At 42.3% G+C, this 22,015-nt stretch overlaps 1 protein-coding gene across 1 annotated transcript in view; it reads right to left on the bottom strand.

The window, feature by feature from the left end:
* Nucleotides 1-22,015, bottom strand: part of LOC143933724 (phospholipase A2 inhibitor NAI-like) — a 37,394-nt gene that overhangs the window by 8,621 nt on the left and 6,758 nt on the right. The window contains exons 2-4 of the mRNA XM_077456721.1: nt 14,438-14,554; nt 8,931-9,092; nt 6,338-6,478 (exon numbers count right to left, since the gene is read on the bottom strand). Of these exons, the coding sequence (XP_077312847.1) occupies nt 6,338-6,478; nt 8,931-9,092; nt 14,438-14,554 (420 nt within the window). The remainder of the gene's footprint in view (nt 1-6,337; nt 6,479-8,930; nt 9,093-14,437; nt 14,555-22,015) is intronic.

Below are 22,015 nucleotides of genomic sequence, written 5' to 3' on the forward strand. Positions count from 1 at the left end.
GAATTTTGTATTCTGACCCAAAGTAATTGCACGTGTCTAGTTCAAAGTTGCATGACAAGTCACGCCCCATTAGCTGCAATGGAAACGTTCTAATAGGTGTGACTTGAGTTGGTTCCTGTACTACTTCTGGTCTGATTTCAATACGACTTGCATTGACTTCTGTTAACCACTTGCCGACCTGCCGCACACCGATGTACATCGGCAGAACGGCATGGGCAGGCAAAAGGGCATACCCGTACATCCCTTTGAATTTTCAGTTTAGTGGGCACGCATGCGCGTGCCGCAGGAGCGTGCCACAGGTCCCATGAACTGGATGTTTGCCGCCGGCCCACAATTGCAGCGAGAAGAGGCAGAATGGGGAGATGCCTATGTAAACAAGGCATTTCCCTGTTCTGCCTAGCGACATAACAGAGATATACTTTTTCCTGTCATCGGGAGCAATGATCTCTATCATGTTGTAGTGAGTCCATCCCCCCTTCAATTAGAACACATCCAGGGAACAAAATTAACACCTTGATCACCCCCTAGTGTTTAACCCCTTCTCTGCCAGTGTCATTAATACAATAATCAGTGGCTATTTGTAGTTCTGATCCCTGTATAAACGGCAATTGTCTCAAAATAGTGTCAAACGTGTCCAATCTGTCCGCCATAATGTCGCCATAATGTCGCAGTCCCAATAAAAAAAAATCTCAGATCGGCGCCATTCCTAGTAAAAACATTATTTATAAAAAAATGCCATAAATCTATCCCGTATTTTGTAGACCCTATAACTTTTGCGCAAACCAATCAATAGACACTTATTGTGATTTTATTTCTTTTTTCACCAAAAATATGTAGAACAATACATATCGGCCTAAACTGTAGAAGAATTTTGTTTTTTTTATATATTTTTTGGGAATATTTATTATAGCAAAAAGTAAAAAATATTGCTTTTTAAAAAATTGTCGCTCTTTTTTTGTTTATAGCGCAAAAAAAAAAAAAACGCAGAGGTGATCAAATACCACCAAAAGAAAGCTCTATTTATTGGGGGAAAAAAAGGACAATTTTGTTTGGGTGCAATGTCGCACAACCGCACAATTGTCGTGCCAAATCGCAAAAGATGCTCTGGTCAGGAAGGGGGGTAAACCCTTCCAGGGCTGAAGTGGTTAAAGAAGTCATATACAAGCTGCAATGAAGTCTCACTGGCATGTTGGATTCTAAGTTGCGGCAGTGTGAACCGGGGCTAGTGTTTTTTTCTAACCATATTATTCATTCTGCAAGCTTAAAGTGTTACTAAAGTCAGATTTTAAAAAAAAAAGTGAGTACACCCCTCACATTTTTGTAAATATTTTATTATATATTTTCATGTGACAACACTGAAGAAATGACACTTGTCTACAATGTAAAGTAGTGAGTGTACAGCTTGTATAACAGTGTAAATTTGCTGTCCCCTCAAAATAACTCAACACACAGCCATTAATGTCTAAACCGCTGGCAACAAAAGTGAGTACACCCCTAAGTGAAAATGTCCAAATCGGGCCCAGAGTGTAAATATTTTGTGTGGCCACCATTATTTTATATCACTGCCTTAACCCTCTTGGGCATGGAGGTCACCAGAGCTTCACAGGTTGGCACTGGAGTCCTCTTCCCCTCCTCCATGATGACATCACAGAGCTGGTGGATGTTGGAGACCTTGCGCTCCTCCACCTTCCATTTGAGGATGCCCCACAGATGCTCAATAGGGTTTAGGTCTGGAGACATGCTTGGCCAGTCCATCACTTTTACCCTCAGCTTCTTTAGCAAGGCAGTGATCATCTTGGAGGTGTGTTTGGGGTCGTTATGTTGGAATACTGCCCTGTGGCCCAGTTTCCGAAGGGAGGGGATCATGCTCTGCTTCAGTATGTCACAGTACATGTTGGCATTCATGGTTCCCTCAATTAACTCTAGCTCCCCAGTGCCAGTGTCCGATCAGATAGTGTCTCCCATCACATAGTGTCCGCTCTGTACTGCGCTGTAGTGCACAGTACGGGGGACAAGGAGAAGCCAAACATCTCTGATGTTAAACAGAGCCTGCACACTGTGTCCAGGTTCAAGCTCCACCATCCAAGAGACATAGAGTTAGAATAAAAAAGATTTGAGCGAGGCCCTGTTACTATGAGCAACCATATGTCCACTTGGATGGTGGGGCTTCAACCTGGGCACAGTGTGCAGGCGCCGTTTAACATCGGAGATGTTTGGCTTCTCCTTGTCCCCCGTACTGCGCTGCGCCTGCACAGTACGGCCTGGACACTATTCGATAGGCGGACACTTCGTGTCAGAACACCGGCAGCACTCATTCAGCCCCAGACCATGACACTCCCACACCATGCTGACTGTAGGAAAGACACATTTGTCTTTGTACTCCTCACCTGGTTGCCACCACACACGCTTGACACCATCTGAACCAAACTCATCAGACTGCAGGACATGGTTCCAGTAATCCATGTCCTTAGTCTGCTTGTCTTCAGCAAACTGTTTGCGGGCTTTCTTGTGCATCATCTTCCTTCTGGGACGACAGCCATGCAGACCAATTTGATGCAGTGTGCGGCGTATGGTCTGAGCACTGACAGGCTGACCCCCTTCAACCTCTCCAGCAATGCTGGCAACACTCATATATCTATTTCCAAAAGACAACCTCTGGATATGACGTTGAGCCCCTGTACTTAACTTCTTTGGTGGACCATGGTGAGGTCGATTCTGAGTGGAACCTGTCCTGTTAAATGGCTGTATGGTCTTGGCCACCGTGCTGCAGCTCAGTTTCAGGGTCTTGGCAATCTCCTTATAGCCTAGGCCAGTGATGGCGAACCTTGGCACTCCAGATGTTTTGGAACTACAATTCCCAGGATACTCATCAACACTGCAGAGTGCATGAGCATCATGGGAAATGTAGTTCCAAAACATCTGGGGTGCCAAGGTTCGCCATCACTGGCCTAGGTCATCTTTATGTAGAGCAACAATTCTTTTTTCAGATCCTCAGAGAGTTCTTTGGTATGAGGTGCCATGTTGAACTTTCAGTGACCAGTATGAGAGGGTGAGAGCGATAACAGAAAATTTAACACACCTGCTCCCCATTCACACCTGAGACCTTGTAACAATACATGTGACACCTAGGAGGGAAAATGGCTAATTTGGCCCAGTTTGGACATTTTCACTTAGGGGTGTACTCACTTGTGTTGCCAGCGGTTTAGACATTAATGGCTGTGTGTTGAGTTATTTTGAGGGAACAGCAAACTGACACTGTTATACAAGCTGTACACTCACTACTTTACATTGTAGCAAAGTGTCATTTCTTGTGTTGTCACATGAAAAGATATAATAAAATATTTACAAAAATGTGAGATACTGTACCTGCTCTGTGCAGTGGTATTGCTCCAGCGGCCCCAATCCTCCTCTTCTGGGGTCCCCGGCAGCAATCTTGGCTCCTCCTCTTTTTTCATGTCCACCATAGCCAGCCACTGGGGAGAAACATAGTTTGCGTGCTCCCGAGCTGTGTGTCTATGGAGCCGCGCCTCATAGACTTACATAGCGTGACTTAGGTCCGCCCACACTTCCTCCTCACTGCAACTGATTGACAGCACAGCAGCAAGAGACAACGGCTCCTGCTGCTTCTTGAATGCGGTGTGAAGAGGTAGTAAGGGGAGAAAAGAAGCAGCCCTGCACAGCAATGATCTCTTCTCCCCTCTTTTACTCTTCACACAGGTAAAGGGGGCACAGGAAAATTGAAAAAGTTTTTTACCTTAATGCAAACAATGCGTGAAGGTAAAAAATGTTTTTAGATTTAGTAACACTTTAAAATCACCTTTTGAAAAAAAAGCAGCCTAATGGTGCCCATACACTAGATGAAAAATCGTTCGAATATCTGTCATTTGGACAGTTCGTAAATTTTTCGGGCAATTAACCACTTCAGCCCCGGAAGAATTTGCCCCCTTAATGACCAGGAATTTTTTTGCGATACGGCACTGCGTTATTTTAACTGACAATTGCACGGCCGTGCGACGCTGTACCCTAATAAAATTGACGTCCTTTTTTTTACCACAAATAGAGCTTTCTTTGGGTGGTATTTGATCACCTCTTTGCGCTTTGATCACCTCTTTTGCGCTATAAACACAAAAAAAAATGTCAATTTTGAAGAAAAAAATATATTTTTTACTTTTTGCTATAAAACATATCCAAAAAAAAAGTTAAAAAAAACAAATTTCTTCATCAATTCAGGCCAATATGTATTCTTCTAGATATTTTTGTTAAAAAAAAAAATCCCCATAAGCATATATTGATTGGTTTGCGCAAAAGTTATAGCGTTTACATACTATGGGATATATATTTTTGGGATATATATGGGATTTTATATATTTTTGTCATTGTTTTTACTGGTAATGGCAGTGTTTTGCGATTTTTAGGGGGACTGCGACATTACGGAGCATAAATCTGACCCTAAGTGACACTTTTTGCGGACCAGTGACACCAATACAGTGATCAGTGCTTAAAAAAAAAAAATGCACTGATCTCTGTATAAATGACACTGGCAGGGAAGGGGCAATCAAAGGGTTAAATATGTTCCCTGCAAGTGTTTTCTAACTGTGTGGGGCAGTGGAAACCTGTGGTAATTTTTTTTTTGGGGGGGGGCAAACAGTACCACCGCATGCCCCCTCCTGGTTGGTTGGTCGGCGTGCGGGTCTGGTGCACTTACCTCATCTTTTCAGCGCCTCACCTGTGGCTTCCCTTGCTTGGCGACGGCCACAGACTTTTACCTTCTCTACCTTCCACGGGCATCGGCGGCTTCTGTTTCCTCCCACCTCCTCGGTGACCAATCGGGAGACTTCTCTTTTCAGGCCAATCAGAAAATGAGTCTCAGGCCGCGTACACACGGGCGGATTGTCTGCCCAACTAAGTTCGTCAGACAATCCGACAGACAGTCCGTTCAAAATTTGCATGAACGGACTTGACCACACACGATGAACAGACAGTCCGCTGAAAGCGTGCGTGATGACGTGTACAGCACGTACGACGGGACTAGAAAAACGACGTCCAATACACTGCAATGCAACCTTCGGCCGTGTAAATCCTTTCTGAGCATGCGCCATACTTAGTCCGTCCAACTTGCCTACTCACGAGCGGACTGTCCGCTGAAACCAAGTTTGGACGGACAAAACCAAGTTTGAACGGACAAAATTACGGAAATTCCGTAAGACTTTGTTCGTCAGACTGCCCGCTGAAAAAGTCCGCTGAAGCCCACACACGAGCGGATTGTCCGCTGAAACACGGTTCAGCGGACTAAGTTGGACAGACAATCCGCCCGTGTGTACGCGGCCTCAGACTTGCTTCTGATTGGCTGGCTTGAGGATCAGTGTTACAACAGCGAATATTCATTCGCTGCTGTAACATCTGGGTGGGCTCATGGCCAAATTTTAAAAATCAAAAAGTCAATATTTAAAAAAAAAAATTAGCTTGCCTTGCAAAAAGCTCTTAAATCAAGGTTTTTACATACAAATTCTGTATTTTGTAGACACTGTGGGGGTTATTTACGAAAGGCAAATCCACTTTGCACTGCAAGTGCACTTGGAAGTAAATTCGCTGTAAATCTAAGGTGTAGATCTGAAATGAGGGGAAGCTCTGCTGATTTTATCAGCCAATCATGTGCAAGCTAAAATGCTGTTTTTTTTTATTTTCCTTGCATGTCCACCTCGGATCTACAGCGACTGCACTTGCAAGTGCACTTGCAGTGCAAAATGGATTTTCCTTTAGTAAATAACCCCCAATAACTTTTGTGTAAACTAATCAATATAAGCTTAGTGGGATTTTTTTAACAAAAATATGTAGCAGAATACATATTGGCCTAAATTTATGAAGAAATTTGATTTTTTTAAAATTTTTCTTGAATATGTTTTAAAGCAGTTTTTTTTTTTTTTTTTTAATTGCCGGGTCTTTTTTTATTATTTATTTTATATTTATTTTATTATTTGTTTATAGCGCAAAAAAATGCAGTGGTGATCAAATGGCCTGGTCATAAAGGGTGGTAAATCTTCCAGAGGTCAAGTGCTTAATGTTTCAATCTAAGCTTTATTAAAATAGCTGCTAGACTCCGAATGGTGTTTATTTTTTATTTTTGTTTTTCCATACCATTTGTCTATCCTGGCAATGCCAGGCTCCCCATACCCTTTGTTCAACCATCCCTTGCCTCTTAGCTTTGAAAATAGAGAGAATTCATTTTCAACATTCGCCTCCCATTGACTTCAGTGAGGTTCATGCTCGCCGAATGTGTTCCCAAATTGAACCCAACCAGATTCGCCCATCACTACTACTGCTATGAATTTAGAATTACCTCCATCTGTAGACAATGAGTAGGTGGTACATTGGGTCTCAAGCCCTGTGCATGCCACTGTAGTGGATGGTACACAACTTGCAGATGACAATTGGAAGCATGCAGGACATTCCAATCCATTTGGTAGCGTACTAATTGTTGCTAAAAGGATAAAATCAAAAGAAACCGATTAAATAAAGAGACAGGTTACTGTACAATATAATTAAAGCAGCAATAAACCCAAAAACAAAAATATAACATATTTCAACTTACCAATCCTTATATGCGATGGCTACCTTAACCACTTGCCGACCGCTGCATATACGTTGGCAAAATGGCACGGCTGCGCAAATGGGTGTACCTGTACGACCCTTTGAATTTGCCGCTGTGTGGTCACATGAGCTCCATGAGTAGGATCGCGGGCCCCGCGGACTCAATGTCCGTGGGGATACCCGCAAACGTCTCACTGAGCTGAAGAACGGGGAGATGCTAATGTAAACAAGCATCTCCCCCTTCTGCCTAGTGACAGTGTCACTGATCTCTGCTCCCTGTGATCCAGAGCTATGATCAGTGATGTGTCACTGGTAACCACACCCCCCTAACAGTTAGAATCACTCCCTAGGACACACTTAATCCCTTCCTAGCCAGCTAGTGGTTAACCCCTTCACTGCCAGTGTCATTTTTTACAGTAATCAGTGCAATTTTATAGCACTGATCGTGATTTCTGTAAAAATGACAATGGTCCCAAAAATATGTCAAAATTGTCCGATGTGTCCGCCATAATGTCACAGTCATGATAAAAATCGCAGATCGCCGCCATTACTAGTAAAAAACAAAAATTATTAATAAAAATGCCATAAAACTATCCCAAGACAATATAGTGAACATCAGTCCATAGATACAAGTCCTTAGGTGAATTACCAACGAAGATCAGTGAGTATCAAATCTCTTTGCCAAGTGGAAGAACACCCAGGAAGTGAGCAAATATTCTCCTTACCGACTCCAAAGACCAATGGAATGGTCTCAGCAAGCCCAGGGAATTCGGTCTCCTAAAAACCTATGCCGCAATACAGCTGATCCTGGATCGGTACCACTCAGGGAATAAAAATAATAAAAGCTCCCATTGTGTTGGATTTAAATAAAGAATTTAATAAAAATAAATAGATTGCACTTACAAGAAAGTTGCAATATAACGCGATATAAAATCATCGGTGTCCCGCTGTCCTCCGCAGAGCTACACCTCTAACGGGGCAAACGTGATGATGTCATGCAACTTTCCTCCCTCCCTATCCCTGTCCGCCTCCCTATCCCTGTCCTGCTACCCTGGGCCCCCCTGTGTCCTTCCCTGGTCCCTCCCTTGTCACCCCCCCCTTCCACCTCCCGATGGCTGCTGCAGGGAACTGTCAGGATGGAGAGCGGGGAAGGAGCCGTCATGCACCAGCCTCTTCCTTATCTTAATGATAATAATAATAAATGCTACCATTTTTTTTTTTTTATTTATTCATAGCTGAGGAATAATAAACTGTTTATTATGCTTCAGTTTATGAATGAACGGGAAGCTCTGTACAGATGATGATGAATCTGTCCTCAGTCCCTTTCTCTGTTTCAAAAGTAAGACATCAGGGGTCTGTTTAGACTCTTGATATTTCACCAAAGACCCCCAACGAGGGTCCTAAAAAATATATAAAAAATAATAATAAAAAAATTGTAAAAAAAATAAATAAAAAATAATGGTAAAAATAAATAAATAAAATAAAAACAACAAAAATGAAAAACAAAAACAAAAACAAAACACTGACACCAGTGGTGGAACTACCAGGCTGGCAACGGTCGCACGTACGACTGGGCTCTGGTGTTCTGCCACCGTAGACGAACCCCAGGATGGTAGGGAAGTGTCCCACTGTGGGATTAATAAAAAAAGGTGGGAGTAAATGGCCCTGGGATCAGTGGGAAGGGCCCCAGTTGGGGGCCAGGGGGACCCTTCATGATTCCTTGCACAGAGGTCCTAGCTATGCCTCTGCCCCTAGCTGCTCCTTTTAGCAGTTCTCTGCTATGCTTCCACTAACTTCCAGGTGAGCAAGGAATGTATAAATCCCATGCCCTCCTCACCTCCATCCTTTCTGTGCTGCCTTTGTGTGTTGGTACACAAAGCGGCTGGATGTAGATATGGAGCGCAATGTTAAGGAGCTTGCGCGCTGCGGAGGCTAGTGATAGGAGCCATTGAAGCAAAGAAAGTTTAGCTTGGTAATATAGGCAACTGTTCCTGTGCAAATAGGACCAGGCTGATAACAACATACACTAGGGAACCAGAGGCAATGGGATTGATTTACTAAAGGCAAATAGGCTGGTCACTTTGCAAGGGACATTGCAATTTGCAAAGGGATTTCCAATCTTGTGCAAGGAAATAAATAAAAAATATAAGAAGAACAGCACATAATTAGATGATGGAAGTCAGCAGAGCTTCACTACATTCATTAAGCTCTGGGGAAATTCCCTTGCAAAGTGCAGCTTCCCTTGCATAGTGAGCAGTCTATTTGCTCTAAATAAATCACTCTTTATTTAACAGTGGCCATGTTGTTTAGTTGGGCTTAATAAGACTTTAATGAGTACTTGCCTATGGGTTCAGTAGTATCACAGTTATCTGCAAGGCAGCAGCCCGTGTTGATATTCACTGCCATGATCTGGTTACGCAAAGTCTTCTGCTGGTTGCACTCCGATATTTGTCCACATCCTCTCGTCAATGAGTAGGTTGTTGTTGATTTTCCAAACAATTCAACTAAACAAGTAGTTACAAAACACAAAGGGATAAATAAAGCAACTTATTGTACACTTTTCCATATCACCATCACCATCATCTGTCCTCCTCACCATTCACCATCATCATCTGTCCTCCTCACTTCACCATCATCTGTCCTCCTCACCATTCACCATCATCATCTGTCCTCCTCACTTCACCATCATCTGTCCTCCTCACCATTCACCATCATCATCTGTCCTCCTCACTTCACCATCATCTGTCCTCCTCACCATTCACCATCATCATCTGTCCTCATCACTTCACCATCACCATCATCTGTCCTCCTCACCATTCACCATCATCATATGTCCTCATCACCAACATCTGTCCTCCTCACCATTCACCATCATCATCTGTCCTCATCACTTCACCATCACCATCATCTGTCCTCCTCACCATTCACCATCATCATCTGTCCTCATCACTTCACCATCACCATCATCTGTTCTCCTCACCATTCACCATCACCATCTTCTGTTCTCTTCCCCTTTCACCATCATCATCTGTCCTCACCATTCACCATCACCATGTTCTATCCTCCTCACCATTCACCATCATCATCATCATCAGTCCTCTTCACATTTCACCATCATCATCATCTGTCCTCCTCACCATTCACCATCCCCGTCATCTGTTCTCTTCACATTTCACCATCATCATCATCTGTTATCACCATTCATCACCATCATCTGTCCTCCTCACCATTCACCACCATCATCATCTGTCCTCACCATTCACCATCACCTGTCCTCACCATTCACCGTCATCATCATCTGTCCTCGCGATTCATCATCATCATCTGTCCTCATCATCATCATCTGTCCTCATCATCATCATCATCATCATCATCTGTCCTCATCATAATCATCAGTATCTGTCCTCACCATTCATCATCATCATCTGTCCTCACCATTCATCATCATCATCTGTCCTCACCATCATCATCATCATCATCTGTCCTCATCATCATCATCTGTCCTCACCATTCATCATCATCATCTGTCCTCACCATTCATCATCTGTCCTCATCATCATCTGTCCTCATCATTATCATCTGTCCTCACCATTCATCATCATCATCTGTCCTCACCATTCATCATCATCATCATCTGTCCTCCTCATCATCATCATTATCTGTCCTCACCATCATCATCATCATCTATCCTCATCATCATCTGTCTTCATCATCATCTGTCCTCACCATTCATCATCATCATCTGTCCTCACCATTCATCATCATCATCTGTCCTCACCATCATCATCATCATCATCATCTGTCCTCATCATCATCATCATCATCTGTCCTCACCATTCATGATCATCATCTGTCCTCACCATTCATAATCATCATATGTCCTCACCATTCGTCATCATCATCTGTCCTCACCATTCATAATCATCATCTATTTCTTTTATTTGCTTTTTATTCCCCGCGAAAGTGAAGTTACCCTCAAAGTGACATTTAGGCTACTCTCACACTGGGGCATTGTGGCGCTATATGTAGCGGTGTTTTACCGTTGTAGCTATATGTAGCGGCGATATGTGGCCGAAAAGGGTTAAAACTGCTCGCAAAGCGCCGCTGCAGCGGCCCTTTCCAGGCGGGTTTGCAGCGCTGCCCCATTGTTTTCAATGGGAAGGGGCGCTTTAGGAGTGGTAAATATACCGCTCCTACAGCGCTCCAAAGATGTGGCTTGCAGGATTTTTTGGACTGCCCTGCAAGCGCACCGCTCCAGTGTGAAAGCCCTCGGGGGCTATTTTTAGCACTTTAGCGCCTGCAAAGCACCTCAGTGTGAAAGCATCCTAAAGGTTCATAAAAAAAAAGATACAACACCTGTTATACTGACCTGTTCCTCTGCTGTGGTTTTACAAAGAACAGCCCCGATCCTCTACATTTCGGACACCCCCCCTCCTCCAGCACCGCTCCTCCTCTTCATCAAGTGCCCCCAACAGCAAGCCGCTTGGTCTGGGGGCACTGGTGCCTGCTCGAGCCCCACTCTATGCTCTAAGACACACAGAGGTGCAGCTCGGCCCAGCCCTCTTTTCTCTCCTCATTGGCTCACTGACCAATAGCTCCTGCTGCTGTCTCAGCCAATGAGGAATGAGAGACTCGGGAGAAGCTCATCTCTCGTGCACATCTCATGGATCGAGAGGGAGCTCAGGTGAGTATTAGGGGGGCTGCTGCACACAGAAGGTATTTTTATCTTCATGCATAGAAAGCATTTTTATACTGTAGCTTACCAGTCCTTAAGCCGCGTACACACGGGCGGACTGTATGGCCTACTTAGTGTGTGGGCTTCAGCTGACTTTTTCAGCGTGCAGTGTGGCGTACTAAGTATTTTGGAATTTTCGAAATTCTGTCCGTCATACTTTGGTTTCAGCGGACAGTCCGCTCGTCAGTAGGCTAGTTCGACGGACTAAGAATGGCGCATGCTCAGAAAGGATTTACTCTGCGAAAGGGTGCATTGCTGTGTATTGGACTTCCAATTTCTAGTCCCGTCGTACGTGCTGTACACGTCATCGCGCAAGCTTTCGACGGACTGTTTGGCTATCCGTGTGGTCAAGTCCGTTCAGTCCGAAAGTATGACGAACTGTCCGTCGGATTGTATGACGGACTAAGTAGGCCATACAGTCCGCTCGTGTGTACGCGGCTTTAGATGTAGTGGCAGCATTCATTTCATGTTTAGACTTTTTTTTTTTTCTGGTAATTTCACCAATAGCAAACATCCTGTCCAACTATTACCCACTTCATTGTATCTGTGGAGGATCAGCATTGTCACTCTAGGATGCTTATCTGATTTGGGCAACAAACAGCCCCCCACACCCCCATCTACATTAAATAGAAGGGTGTAGTTTTGTAGTACACGAAAGATAGCTTCAAAAGCTGATAGCATTGTTTGAGATTTCAGTTCAGTCCACAGGAAGCTACAAGGACTCTGGGGTTATGGTAGGATCAATAAGCATTTTTCTGTGCCTACACAAAATGTAATTACTCCTAAACAAAGAAAAGAAAAAAAATGACTGCAGCCACCACATCCAAGGACATCTTTGTTTAGGTTTATATAGTTACATACACTATATTACCAAAAGTATTGTGACGCCTGTCTTTACACACTCATATGAATTTTAATGGCACCCCAGTCTTAGTCCGTAGGGTTCAATATGAAGTTGGTCCACCCTTGGCAGCTGTAAAGCTCCATACACACTATCAGATTTTCTGCTGATTTTTGTCTTCAGATTTACCAAAACCATGTAATATGAGGTCAAACCTTAAGATTTTCTATTTGTATGCAATCAGGCAGGTCCTTCTACTACATGGTTTTGGTAAATCTGAAGACAAAAATCAGCAGAAAATCTGATAGTGTGTATGGGGCTTAACAGCTTCAACTCTTCTAGGAAGGCCGTCCACAAGGTTTAGGAGTGTGTCTATGGGAATGTTTGACCATTCTTCCAGAAGCGCATTTGTGAGGTCAGGCCACTGATGTTGGACGAAAAGGCCTGGCTCACAGTCTCCGCTCTAATTCATCTATGATGTTGAGGTCAAGTTCCTCCACCCCATACTGGCTCCTCCATGTCTTTATGGACCTTGCTTTGTACACTGGTCAAATCAATTGGTGGTGGTGAGGGGGGGGGGGGATATGATGTGGGGTTGTTTTTCAGGGCTTAGGCTTGGTCCCTTAGTTCCAGTGAAGAGAACTCTTAAGGCGTCAGTATAGAAATTTCATGCTCCCAACTTTGAGGGAACAGTTTGGGGATGGTCCCGTCCTGTTCCAACATGACTGCGCACCAGTGCACAAAGCAAGGTCCTTAAATACACGGATGAGCAAGTTTGGGGTGGAAGAACTTGACTGGCCTGCACAGAGTCTTGACCTCAACCCAATAAAACACCTTTGGGATCAATTAGAGTGGAGACTGTGGGCCAGGCCTTCTTGTCCACATCAGTGCCCGAGGTCAGGACTTAATCAAGTTCCTTCACCCCAAACTCTCTCATCCATGTCTTTATGGACCTTGCTTTGAGCACTGGTGTGCATTCATGTTGGAACAGGAAGGGGTCATCCCCAAACTGTCCCCACAAAGTTAGAAGCATTAAATTGTCCAAAATGTCTTAGTATGCTAACGCCTTAAGAGTTCCCTTCACCAAATGATTTGGACCAGTGCACAAACCAAGGTCCATAAAAACATGGATGAGAGAGTCTGGGGTGGAGGAAATTGACTAGCATGCACCTCAACCCAATAGAACACCTTTGGGATGAATTCGAGCGCAGACTGCGAGCCAGGCCTTTTTCCTCCAATATCAGTGCCTGACCTCACAAATGCTCTTCTGGAAAAATGGTCAAACATTCCCATAGACACACTCCTAAACCTTGTGGACAGACTTCCCAGAAGAGTTGAAACTGTTATAGCTGCAAAGGGTGGGCCAACTCAATATTGAACCCTACAGACTAAGACTGGGATGCCATTAAAGTTCATGTGCGTGTAAAGGCAGTTGTCCCAATACTTTTGATAACATAGTGTAAGTCTGCCATAATGTAGTGTATACTAGTACATTATGGCTTAAACAAATATATTTTACTACCGCTTGCTAAGGTTCTGTTTATGGAGGTTTTCTATTTATTGATTCCATTTACTGTATTTATTTTTTCTATTGATTGAACTCAGTACTGGAACAGGTTCATCCAGGGCACAGGGCATGGATGCAGAACTGCGCCCCACTCCCCTGCTGCTAATGAGTGCCGTGGAATGGGCGTAATGTCCTGCACCCATTCTCTGCCTCCTGCTCCGGCTTTCCATGGTTGGCATGGGGTGTGCGCAGCACATGCATGACCAATTGCTTATGGTTGCCTGCCACTGGAGCTTGTGTGCATACAGTGAGGTCGGTTCACCCCCTACTGCCACACACGGGGACGGCTGCCCCTCCTGCCCACCCTTTTTTGGACCCGGTTGAACTAGAACTAGATGGACTTTTTTTCAACCCAACTACAACTGTTATCCTCAACTACATAAAAAGTTATGTATGTTGTGGAGGTGAGGGGCAGAGGAGCTGGGACAGCACAGGCAGTAACTAGAAACTCTCAGAAGAGGAGCGGGCTGTGGATTTCATTGAGAGAGTTCTGCTCTGAATGGGTCTATTTATCACTGATTGGATGGAGCAGTTCACCCAGTGAATATAAGAGGGCGATTCACCCAAGTGAGGTCCGACAAGATTCACCCATTAGTTACTGTCCACAAACACGCTATATGAAATATTAGTGGAAAATCCAGTGTTGCTGAGTCGATCGTCTTTGCTATAAGTAAAATGAAACAAACGTAGGACAAAATGAACATACCTGTGGTTGTAGTGTAGATGGTCGTGCAAAGCTCACTGGCACCAGTGCATGTGACTGAGGATCCCGTACATAGAGACGGGGATGTTGAACTGCAACTGATACAGGTGAGAGCATAACCTGAAAAAAATAAAAAATATCCATTATTAAGCACATATTTCAATATAATAGAAAAATAAACTTTAATAAATGTAGAATATGATTTATTAAGCCTGCATAAAATACAAGGAAGGTATACTGTACATATACATATGTGTGTGTGTGTATATATATATATATTATCTATTATATTATTATTACTATATTTAAATGTAATTATATTATATTATTATATTTGTGTTTTCTATATATCCCTGACGTTCAGATTTAAATATTCTCCAGATCTTTTCTGTATCTTCTTTTATTTTGTGCATTTTATTTTTTACTTCCCCTGGCTCCTTTTGACAAGAAGTTTGGGCACTTTTCGCTGGTTATGAATCGTTTGTTTGTTTTTAAAACCTACAATTGCCAACTCTCTGAGCTGGCAATGGTAGGAGACCATAGAAATACATAAAAGGGTCCACATCATCTAAGGAAAATAAATGGCTTTATTGGTGAAAATCCCCCTTAATGTGTCAAAATAGTTATAAAAGTTGAATGTCTCCCATGTGCTGCCAGCGTGAAAGGCGTATATTATATTTAGATTACTCATTCCCATTACAACACACCTCTATTTATTTAGAAAGGATTACAATATGTCGCCAGTGTATATTAACTGGCAGGATACAGTATGTCCTGCTCAATGTGTTCTACATCACTTAACACATGTGCTTAAAGAGACCTTGCTACCAACTTACAAAAAATGCAGGTAAAAGCACAAAAAATTATTATTTAAAATGCTTAATTACAGCATTTTTCTTTTCGGTAAGTTAGTTTGCATTCTCTTGCTGTAAAAATTGACCAGTCTATTCCCTAGGACATTCCCCTCCCTCCTTGCACAGCATAGTCTGGGAATATAGTCTATTTTTTAGTATCTGCTGAGGGAATAGAATCTGGGAATATTATACAATGACATCCCTAAATCTATGGGGGTGCTGACATCACATGCAAGACAGAAGCACCTAGTGGAAAAAAAAAAAAAGCAGCACAGTTTAAACAAAGGTTTATATTAATGTTATAGGGTAATTGTGCATAGGAGTACTTAAAATAAAGTTAAGATAATAGTATACTTTTATTTATTATTATTATTATTATTATTATTATTATTATTAATAATAATAATAATAATAATAATAATAATAATAATAATAATAATTATTATTATTATTATAATAATAATAATAATAATAATAATAATAATAATAATAATAATAATAATAATAATAATAATAATAATAATAATAATATTAATAATATTATTTTATTTTATTATTCAATGTTTTATATTAATATATATATTACTTTTTTTTATATTATTATATATAATTTTTAGATTTATTACTAAACCACAGCATTCAGTGATAAAAATTATTATAATTTTTTTTTTAATAAAATGTAATATATATATATATATATATATATATATATATATATATATATATATATATATATATATTACATTTTATTTATTTATTTTTTATATTATTATATATAATTTTTAGATTTTTTACTAAACCACAGCATTCAGCACTGTGTACATAGTTACATAGTTGGTGAGGTTGAACAAAGACACCAGTCCATCCAGTTCAATCTATGATGTGTGTGTGTGTTTATGTCAATAGTACATTGTACACCCCTGTATGTTGTGATCGTTAAGGTGCCCATCTAATAGTTTTTTTGAAACTATCGACCCTCCCTGCTGATACCACTGCTTGTGGAAGAGAATTCCACATCCTGTGCAGAAGTTATTGCCCTGCTTAAAGAGGAAGTAAACTTCCTCTGCAAACTTTAAGTATTGAAAATATCCCCTAAACCTGTACATTTTAGGAGATATTTCCATTGAATGAAACCTGTTACATCACTGGCACATGCGCTCTGAAGGACGTGTGACATTCCTTCCGAACAGTGGTGACTGCTGCTCAAAATTTTTGGGGGGCGCAAACTGAAAAATTCAGAAAAAAAACCATCAATTGAAGCCTCGCTGTACCATCAATCACAGCCACTGTGCCCATCACACACAGCTACTGTGCCCATCAAACTCAGCCACTGTGTCATAAAATGTAACCACTGTGCCCATCAAACACAGCCACTGCGCCTATCAAACACAGCCACTGTGCCATCAAACACAGCCACTGTGCACATCAGAGGTGTTCCACGGAGCTGCCGATGAAACAGGGAAACCAGAAATAACCTCTTCACTGAAATAACAATGCTCCCACCTGTAGTAATACTATGGACGTAAGCTGCTCGGCACTTTGGATTGCGCCGCAAAGCAGGTCAAAAGCCTGCAAAGGAAGTGTGATCTCATGATTGCACTGACGTAGCGCTTCCCATAGTGCCCTGTGTCCGGCGCCCGAACCCAGTGCACTTAAAGAATATTTTTTTTTACATTTTTTTTGTGACTGCTGAGTGGGGGGTGGGCCGCGCCCGTGCGCCCCTATGGACGGGCTGCCACTGCGCCCGAACCTGTGCCATGGACGACGGCTCCCTGCACATGCGCGGGAGTGACATCATCGCTGCTCCACCCAGTCACAGCACCGGAGCCCCGCAAACCCGGAAAAAGCTCTGGGAAAGATGTCGGCTGTGACAGCAGTGTGCGGGTACTGCGGCAACAGCTTTGTTTTAAGGTACGTATTTCATAATGAGCTAGTATGCGATGCATTTCACAAAGGAAGTATTGTGGTGAGATTATGGTTATCATTTAGCCTCCATAACCCATAGGTCATTTATGTTAGATCTCGTTGAATACCAGGTATAAGGTTTTCAACATTGTGTAACATTGGGTGTAGCTCCTTTTTGTGTTCTTGTCAAATGTTATCAGTAGCTAATCACACAAATGTACTTACTGTGTTATACTACTGTGAAGGGTGATCTCCTTATCTTGTAGGTGTTCTACATGGATCATATTGCACAATATCAATGCACTCATTTGGTTACTCATTTAAGCATCAAGAAAGGTTTTGCCACCTCACCTAATGTGCTTCTAAACTACTAATATCAAGTCTATCCTTAACTGATGATAAATGGATTGTAAATTATTGTTGTTTTTCTATCCACATTTTTCATGAACTGATGCAGGTTAATGGTAAAATGTCATCATGAAATTTTCAAGTATTTAACATTTTGCAACATTGCCTGACTTCACGTAATATTGGGTGTAGCTCTTGTCAAATGTTATCAGTAGATCGTCAGACAAATTTACCAGTACTGCTGGAAATGGTGATCTCCTTATCTTGTTGGCGTTCAATGGTGAATCATTGTGAAATACACGTACGCTCTTTAGGTACTATTTTAAGAATGTTTTTTAATCACCACACCTAATATCCTTATACTTCTAATATCTCTACCATTAACGAAAGCCTCGTACACACGATCGGATTGTTGGCCAACGAAACCATGGACTTTTTTCCGAAGGGCGTTGGCCCAAACTTGTCTTGCATACACACGGCACACAATTGTTTGCCAATAATCACAAATATAGTGACGTACTACGTGGTTTTTCAGCTCTTTATCCCCACCCTTTGGTCTCCTTCTGCTAATTTCGTGTTAGTAGAAGTTTAGTGAGTGTTGATTCATGCTTTTCATTTCGCGCTTTTCATTTTATGCTTTTCAGTTTGAACTTTTCATTTAGATTCTGAGTGGCCGTTCACCAACCAGCCATGTTGCGGAATCCGAGGAGATAATGTGTTATTTATTATTGGCCTTGGAGTTATTGCTTTGAGATTATAATGATTTGATGTATTTTCTATATTTTTGGATGCATAGAATGCACTTTTTGGTTAAAGCGGAGCTCCATGCTATTTTCAATGTTTTGCTCAACCAAATGCCATGAATGTGTTTTTAACTAAATGGATATTTTTTATTTTTTCTTCTGTACCTTTTTTGTAATGTCCTTATTTGCCTCGTGTCTCTTATCTGCAGATATGGGCGGGTTAACTGCTGCTATTTCGTCATTTCCTTTTCACCTGCAATGACTCCTGGGAGCTCCTGTCATTATTCCCAGGAGTCATTGCCGATGCCTGCCGCAAGATCTCGCGGGATTTCGATAGAGCCGTGCCGCCGTTTTGAGCTGTTGACGGTGTCCTGTCGAATACTATCCCGTCGGATAGTGTCGCGTCGTGTACTGCGCATGCATAGTACAGATGACAAGCAGTTTGCAAAAATATCCAAAGATGAACGCCACTCCGATTACTGCGCATGCTCAAGATCAGGGATACGGGCGGTGCATGCTGGACCATTAGACGCACAGTGTCCCGGAAGAGGATGCCTGTGGGCTTCACATGCCCACAGGCAAAATGACAACCGTCAGCATACACTTTTATAACTTTGTTTTTGTGGCGAAAACGGACTGCAGAATTCTTTTTAAAATGATCAAGTGAGATATATCTTTACATATATTAATCATTGTCATGATGCAAAAAAAAAAAAAAAAACCTTGGAGACAGTGGAACCCCGCTTTAAGTCCTATTCTCAGATATCATGTCTAATTTTATTTGTTTTCTTTTTTTAATGCGCAATAAAAAAAATGTGGAGAATAATACTTGGCTATGTGTTTTACTTTAAATAACAGTTTGGGAGTAGGCAGTTACATTTAAAAAAAATAAAATGTAAAATTGACAAGGGACATCAATTTAGTTGTATCTTTGATCTTAAAAACTATGGGATAATGGTGTTGTGGTTACTTGACCAAATAAAAAAATAAATAAAAAAAAGCATAATAATATTATTATTGATATCACTAGAACAAAAAGCCTTTGAAACTGTGTTTGCAATAACTCCATTACCAGCAAAGCAGCTTCATTATTATCCCATTAAAGAAGAAGAGAATGAGCGCTGCATTTAGAGATTTCATAATTTGCCGCGTCACAAATGTTAATTCTCCATTATGAACACTAGTTTACAAGACCGACTGCTTCTTGCGTGTTTGTACTTTGGAATTTTGTCCGATGGACTTGCGTACACACGCTCGGAATAATAAGAACAACACACATTTGTTTGTGGAAAACTTGAATACCTGCTAGCCAACATTTGTCCGCGGAAAATCCGACAACAATTGTCAGATGAAGCATACACGCGGTTGGATTTTCCACCAACAGCCTGTCATTGAACATTTCCCGTCGGAAAGTCTGATTGTGTGTACGAGGCTTAAGTGTTTATTGCATTATAAATAAATGTTCTTTGTATCTTCATTTACATTTTGGTTGAACTGGTTCAAGTATGTGGGGAAACCGATAATTAAAGAGGAATTCCAGGTATGGATGTTTTATATGTACATATAAATTTACATTGGTCCAATAGGACCAATTTACATTGGTCCACCCTGGACCAATGTAACTATGCATATACCACAATTAGCTGATGGCATTGGAAGGTGAAATATATTGAAGTAGAAACCACTACTCCAGAGATTTCCTCTTAGCCCTTGTACACACGGTCGGAGATTCCGACGGAATGTATCCGATCGGAGCGTTTTGTCAGACATTCTGACTGTGTGTGGTCTGCATCGGACTGTTTCCATCGGAATATCCGTCGGACCAAATTTTCCAATTTGCCGGAAATATTTTCCGACAAAATGCTCCGATTGTACATACTCCGATCATGTGTAGAGAATTCCGATCGGACAAAGTGCCACGCATGTTCAGATCAAATTCCTACATCAAAGCTCCTAGCCTGAACATAGTCCCATCATAACAAAATAACGTCATCACGTTCTGAAAGATCGGATTTTCCGACAACTTTGTCCGACCGTGTGTATGCAATAGTTTCGGACAAGATCCGTCGGACAAAATCCGACGGATTTGGTTGTCGGAATCTCCGACCGTGTGTACAAGGGCTTACTCTTAAGTCCTCCTGTGCTGAGTGGCTAGTGTGATGTACTCTGAACACTGGAGGTCAGTCGCTCAACAGGAACGCCATTCAGAGAATGCTTTACATTTTTTTAATAAATGCAAAATGTTCTCTGATTGGATGAAGGAAAGACACAGGGTAGTGGTGTTTGCTTGTCACAATTATTTGGCTTTACAGTAGTTGCAGTAGTTGGAGAAAACTGGGAATTACAATGAGGATATCTTATCTTTGGGGTCTTCAGAAGATATTAGAAGTCCATACTTCCCAAGTACTTTCTGAGATTGGAATATGGGTCACCTTTCAGCACAACTTATCTCATTAATGGATGCACTCTTGCCCCATCCCACCATTTACAAGAACAATAAAGAATTGATAAAAAAAAATGTTGGTTTATCACTCAAGTGTTTTTTTTTCCACCACTAATTTTATTTTGTGCTGAGTTTTAAATAAATGCATTGATAATGATGTAGCACCTTGGTGTTTAGGCAGGGCTGCTATCAAATACAGTTGCCAATCGATAGTTGCCTTGGCCAATTGTTAGGAGACCAATTGATTTACCCCTAATTCTGTAATTGCTGCACTTCTCTCTTTTGTCACTAGATGGCCAGGTATCTGGTGACATTAGATAAGACAAGGGCATAGCAAGGACAGATTAGTAATGAATGGGGTGTCGCAGCCAATGTGGTGGGATTTTCTTGGGTCCCTTGGCCTGCTGGGATAGTCTATTTATTTGGGTGGAGTCAGGTAATCACGGTTCTGTGCCACCTGGACGGCTGTCTGTGTGAACGTGTATTGTGCTCCCCTGGACTGCTAGGCCGTAAGCCCAAGGCCTACCCAGGGGACATCTGGCTGCTAGGCTGTCTGAGGGCCTATACAGAAAAAGGAAAAGCAGCATAAGGTTGGGATTGCAGGCTTGTAGTCCAATCATGAGGGAGCAGTTCCGCCGGGAACCAGTTGTGGTCGGGGGTAGAGGGGAAGCTGTTGCCACTAAGGGACCATCCACCTTGCTACTGGAGATCACAGTGAGTGAGCTGAGGCCAGTATCAGAGCAGACTTCTCAGCAGCCGGGGACGGTGAAGAAGTGGGGAAACTTCAGCAAGTGCCGAGTCAGGGACCCAGCAGGACAGTAGATGTGATGCTTGTGGAGCATCAGTGAGTGCCACACCAGGGACCTAACGTGTCAGCGGGGGTGCAGCTTGCGGAGTATCGGTGGGTGCCAAGCCAGGGACCGAACGTGTCAGCAGGGGTGAAGCTTGAAGAGTATCTGTGAGTGCCAAGCTAGGGACCCAGTAGGAAAGCAGGGGTGACACATGAGGAAGATACTGAGTGCTAACGTGAAGAAGCTCAGGAGATCCAGTGTCTAGTGGATCTGAAGTGTAGTGAGAGACTGGGGGCTCATTGAGTGAAGACTCCCAATGAGTGAGTGTTGGGTAAGCTGAGGACTCTTTGTGTTGCAAATAGTTGAATACAATTATCATTAGTAACAGCTACAAGATTGTTGCCATAAGAAACTGCGGTCCTACCTATACAGAAGGGGTGTCCGGCTGGAGGCCTTCACCTGTATAGCTGTCTACCTATTGCAGTCTCGGAGTATGT

Source organism: Lithobates pipiens, unplaced genomic scaffold (genome assembly GCF_037356315.1).
Source record: "Lithobates pipiens isolate NorthernLeopardFrog02 unplaced genomic scaffold, aLitPip1_a1.2 Scaffold_27, whole genome shotgun sequence".
In the NCBI taxonomy this organism is placed as follows: domain Eukaryota; kingdom Metazoa; phylum Chordata; class Amphibia; order Anura; family Ranidae; genus Lithobates; species Lithobates pipiens.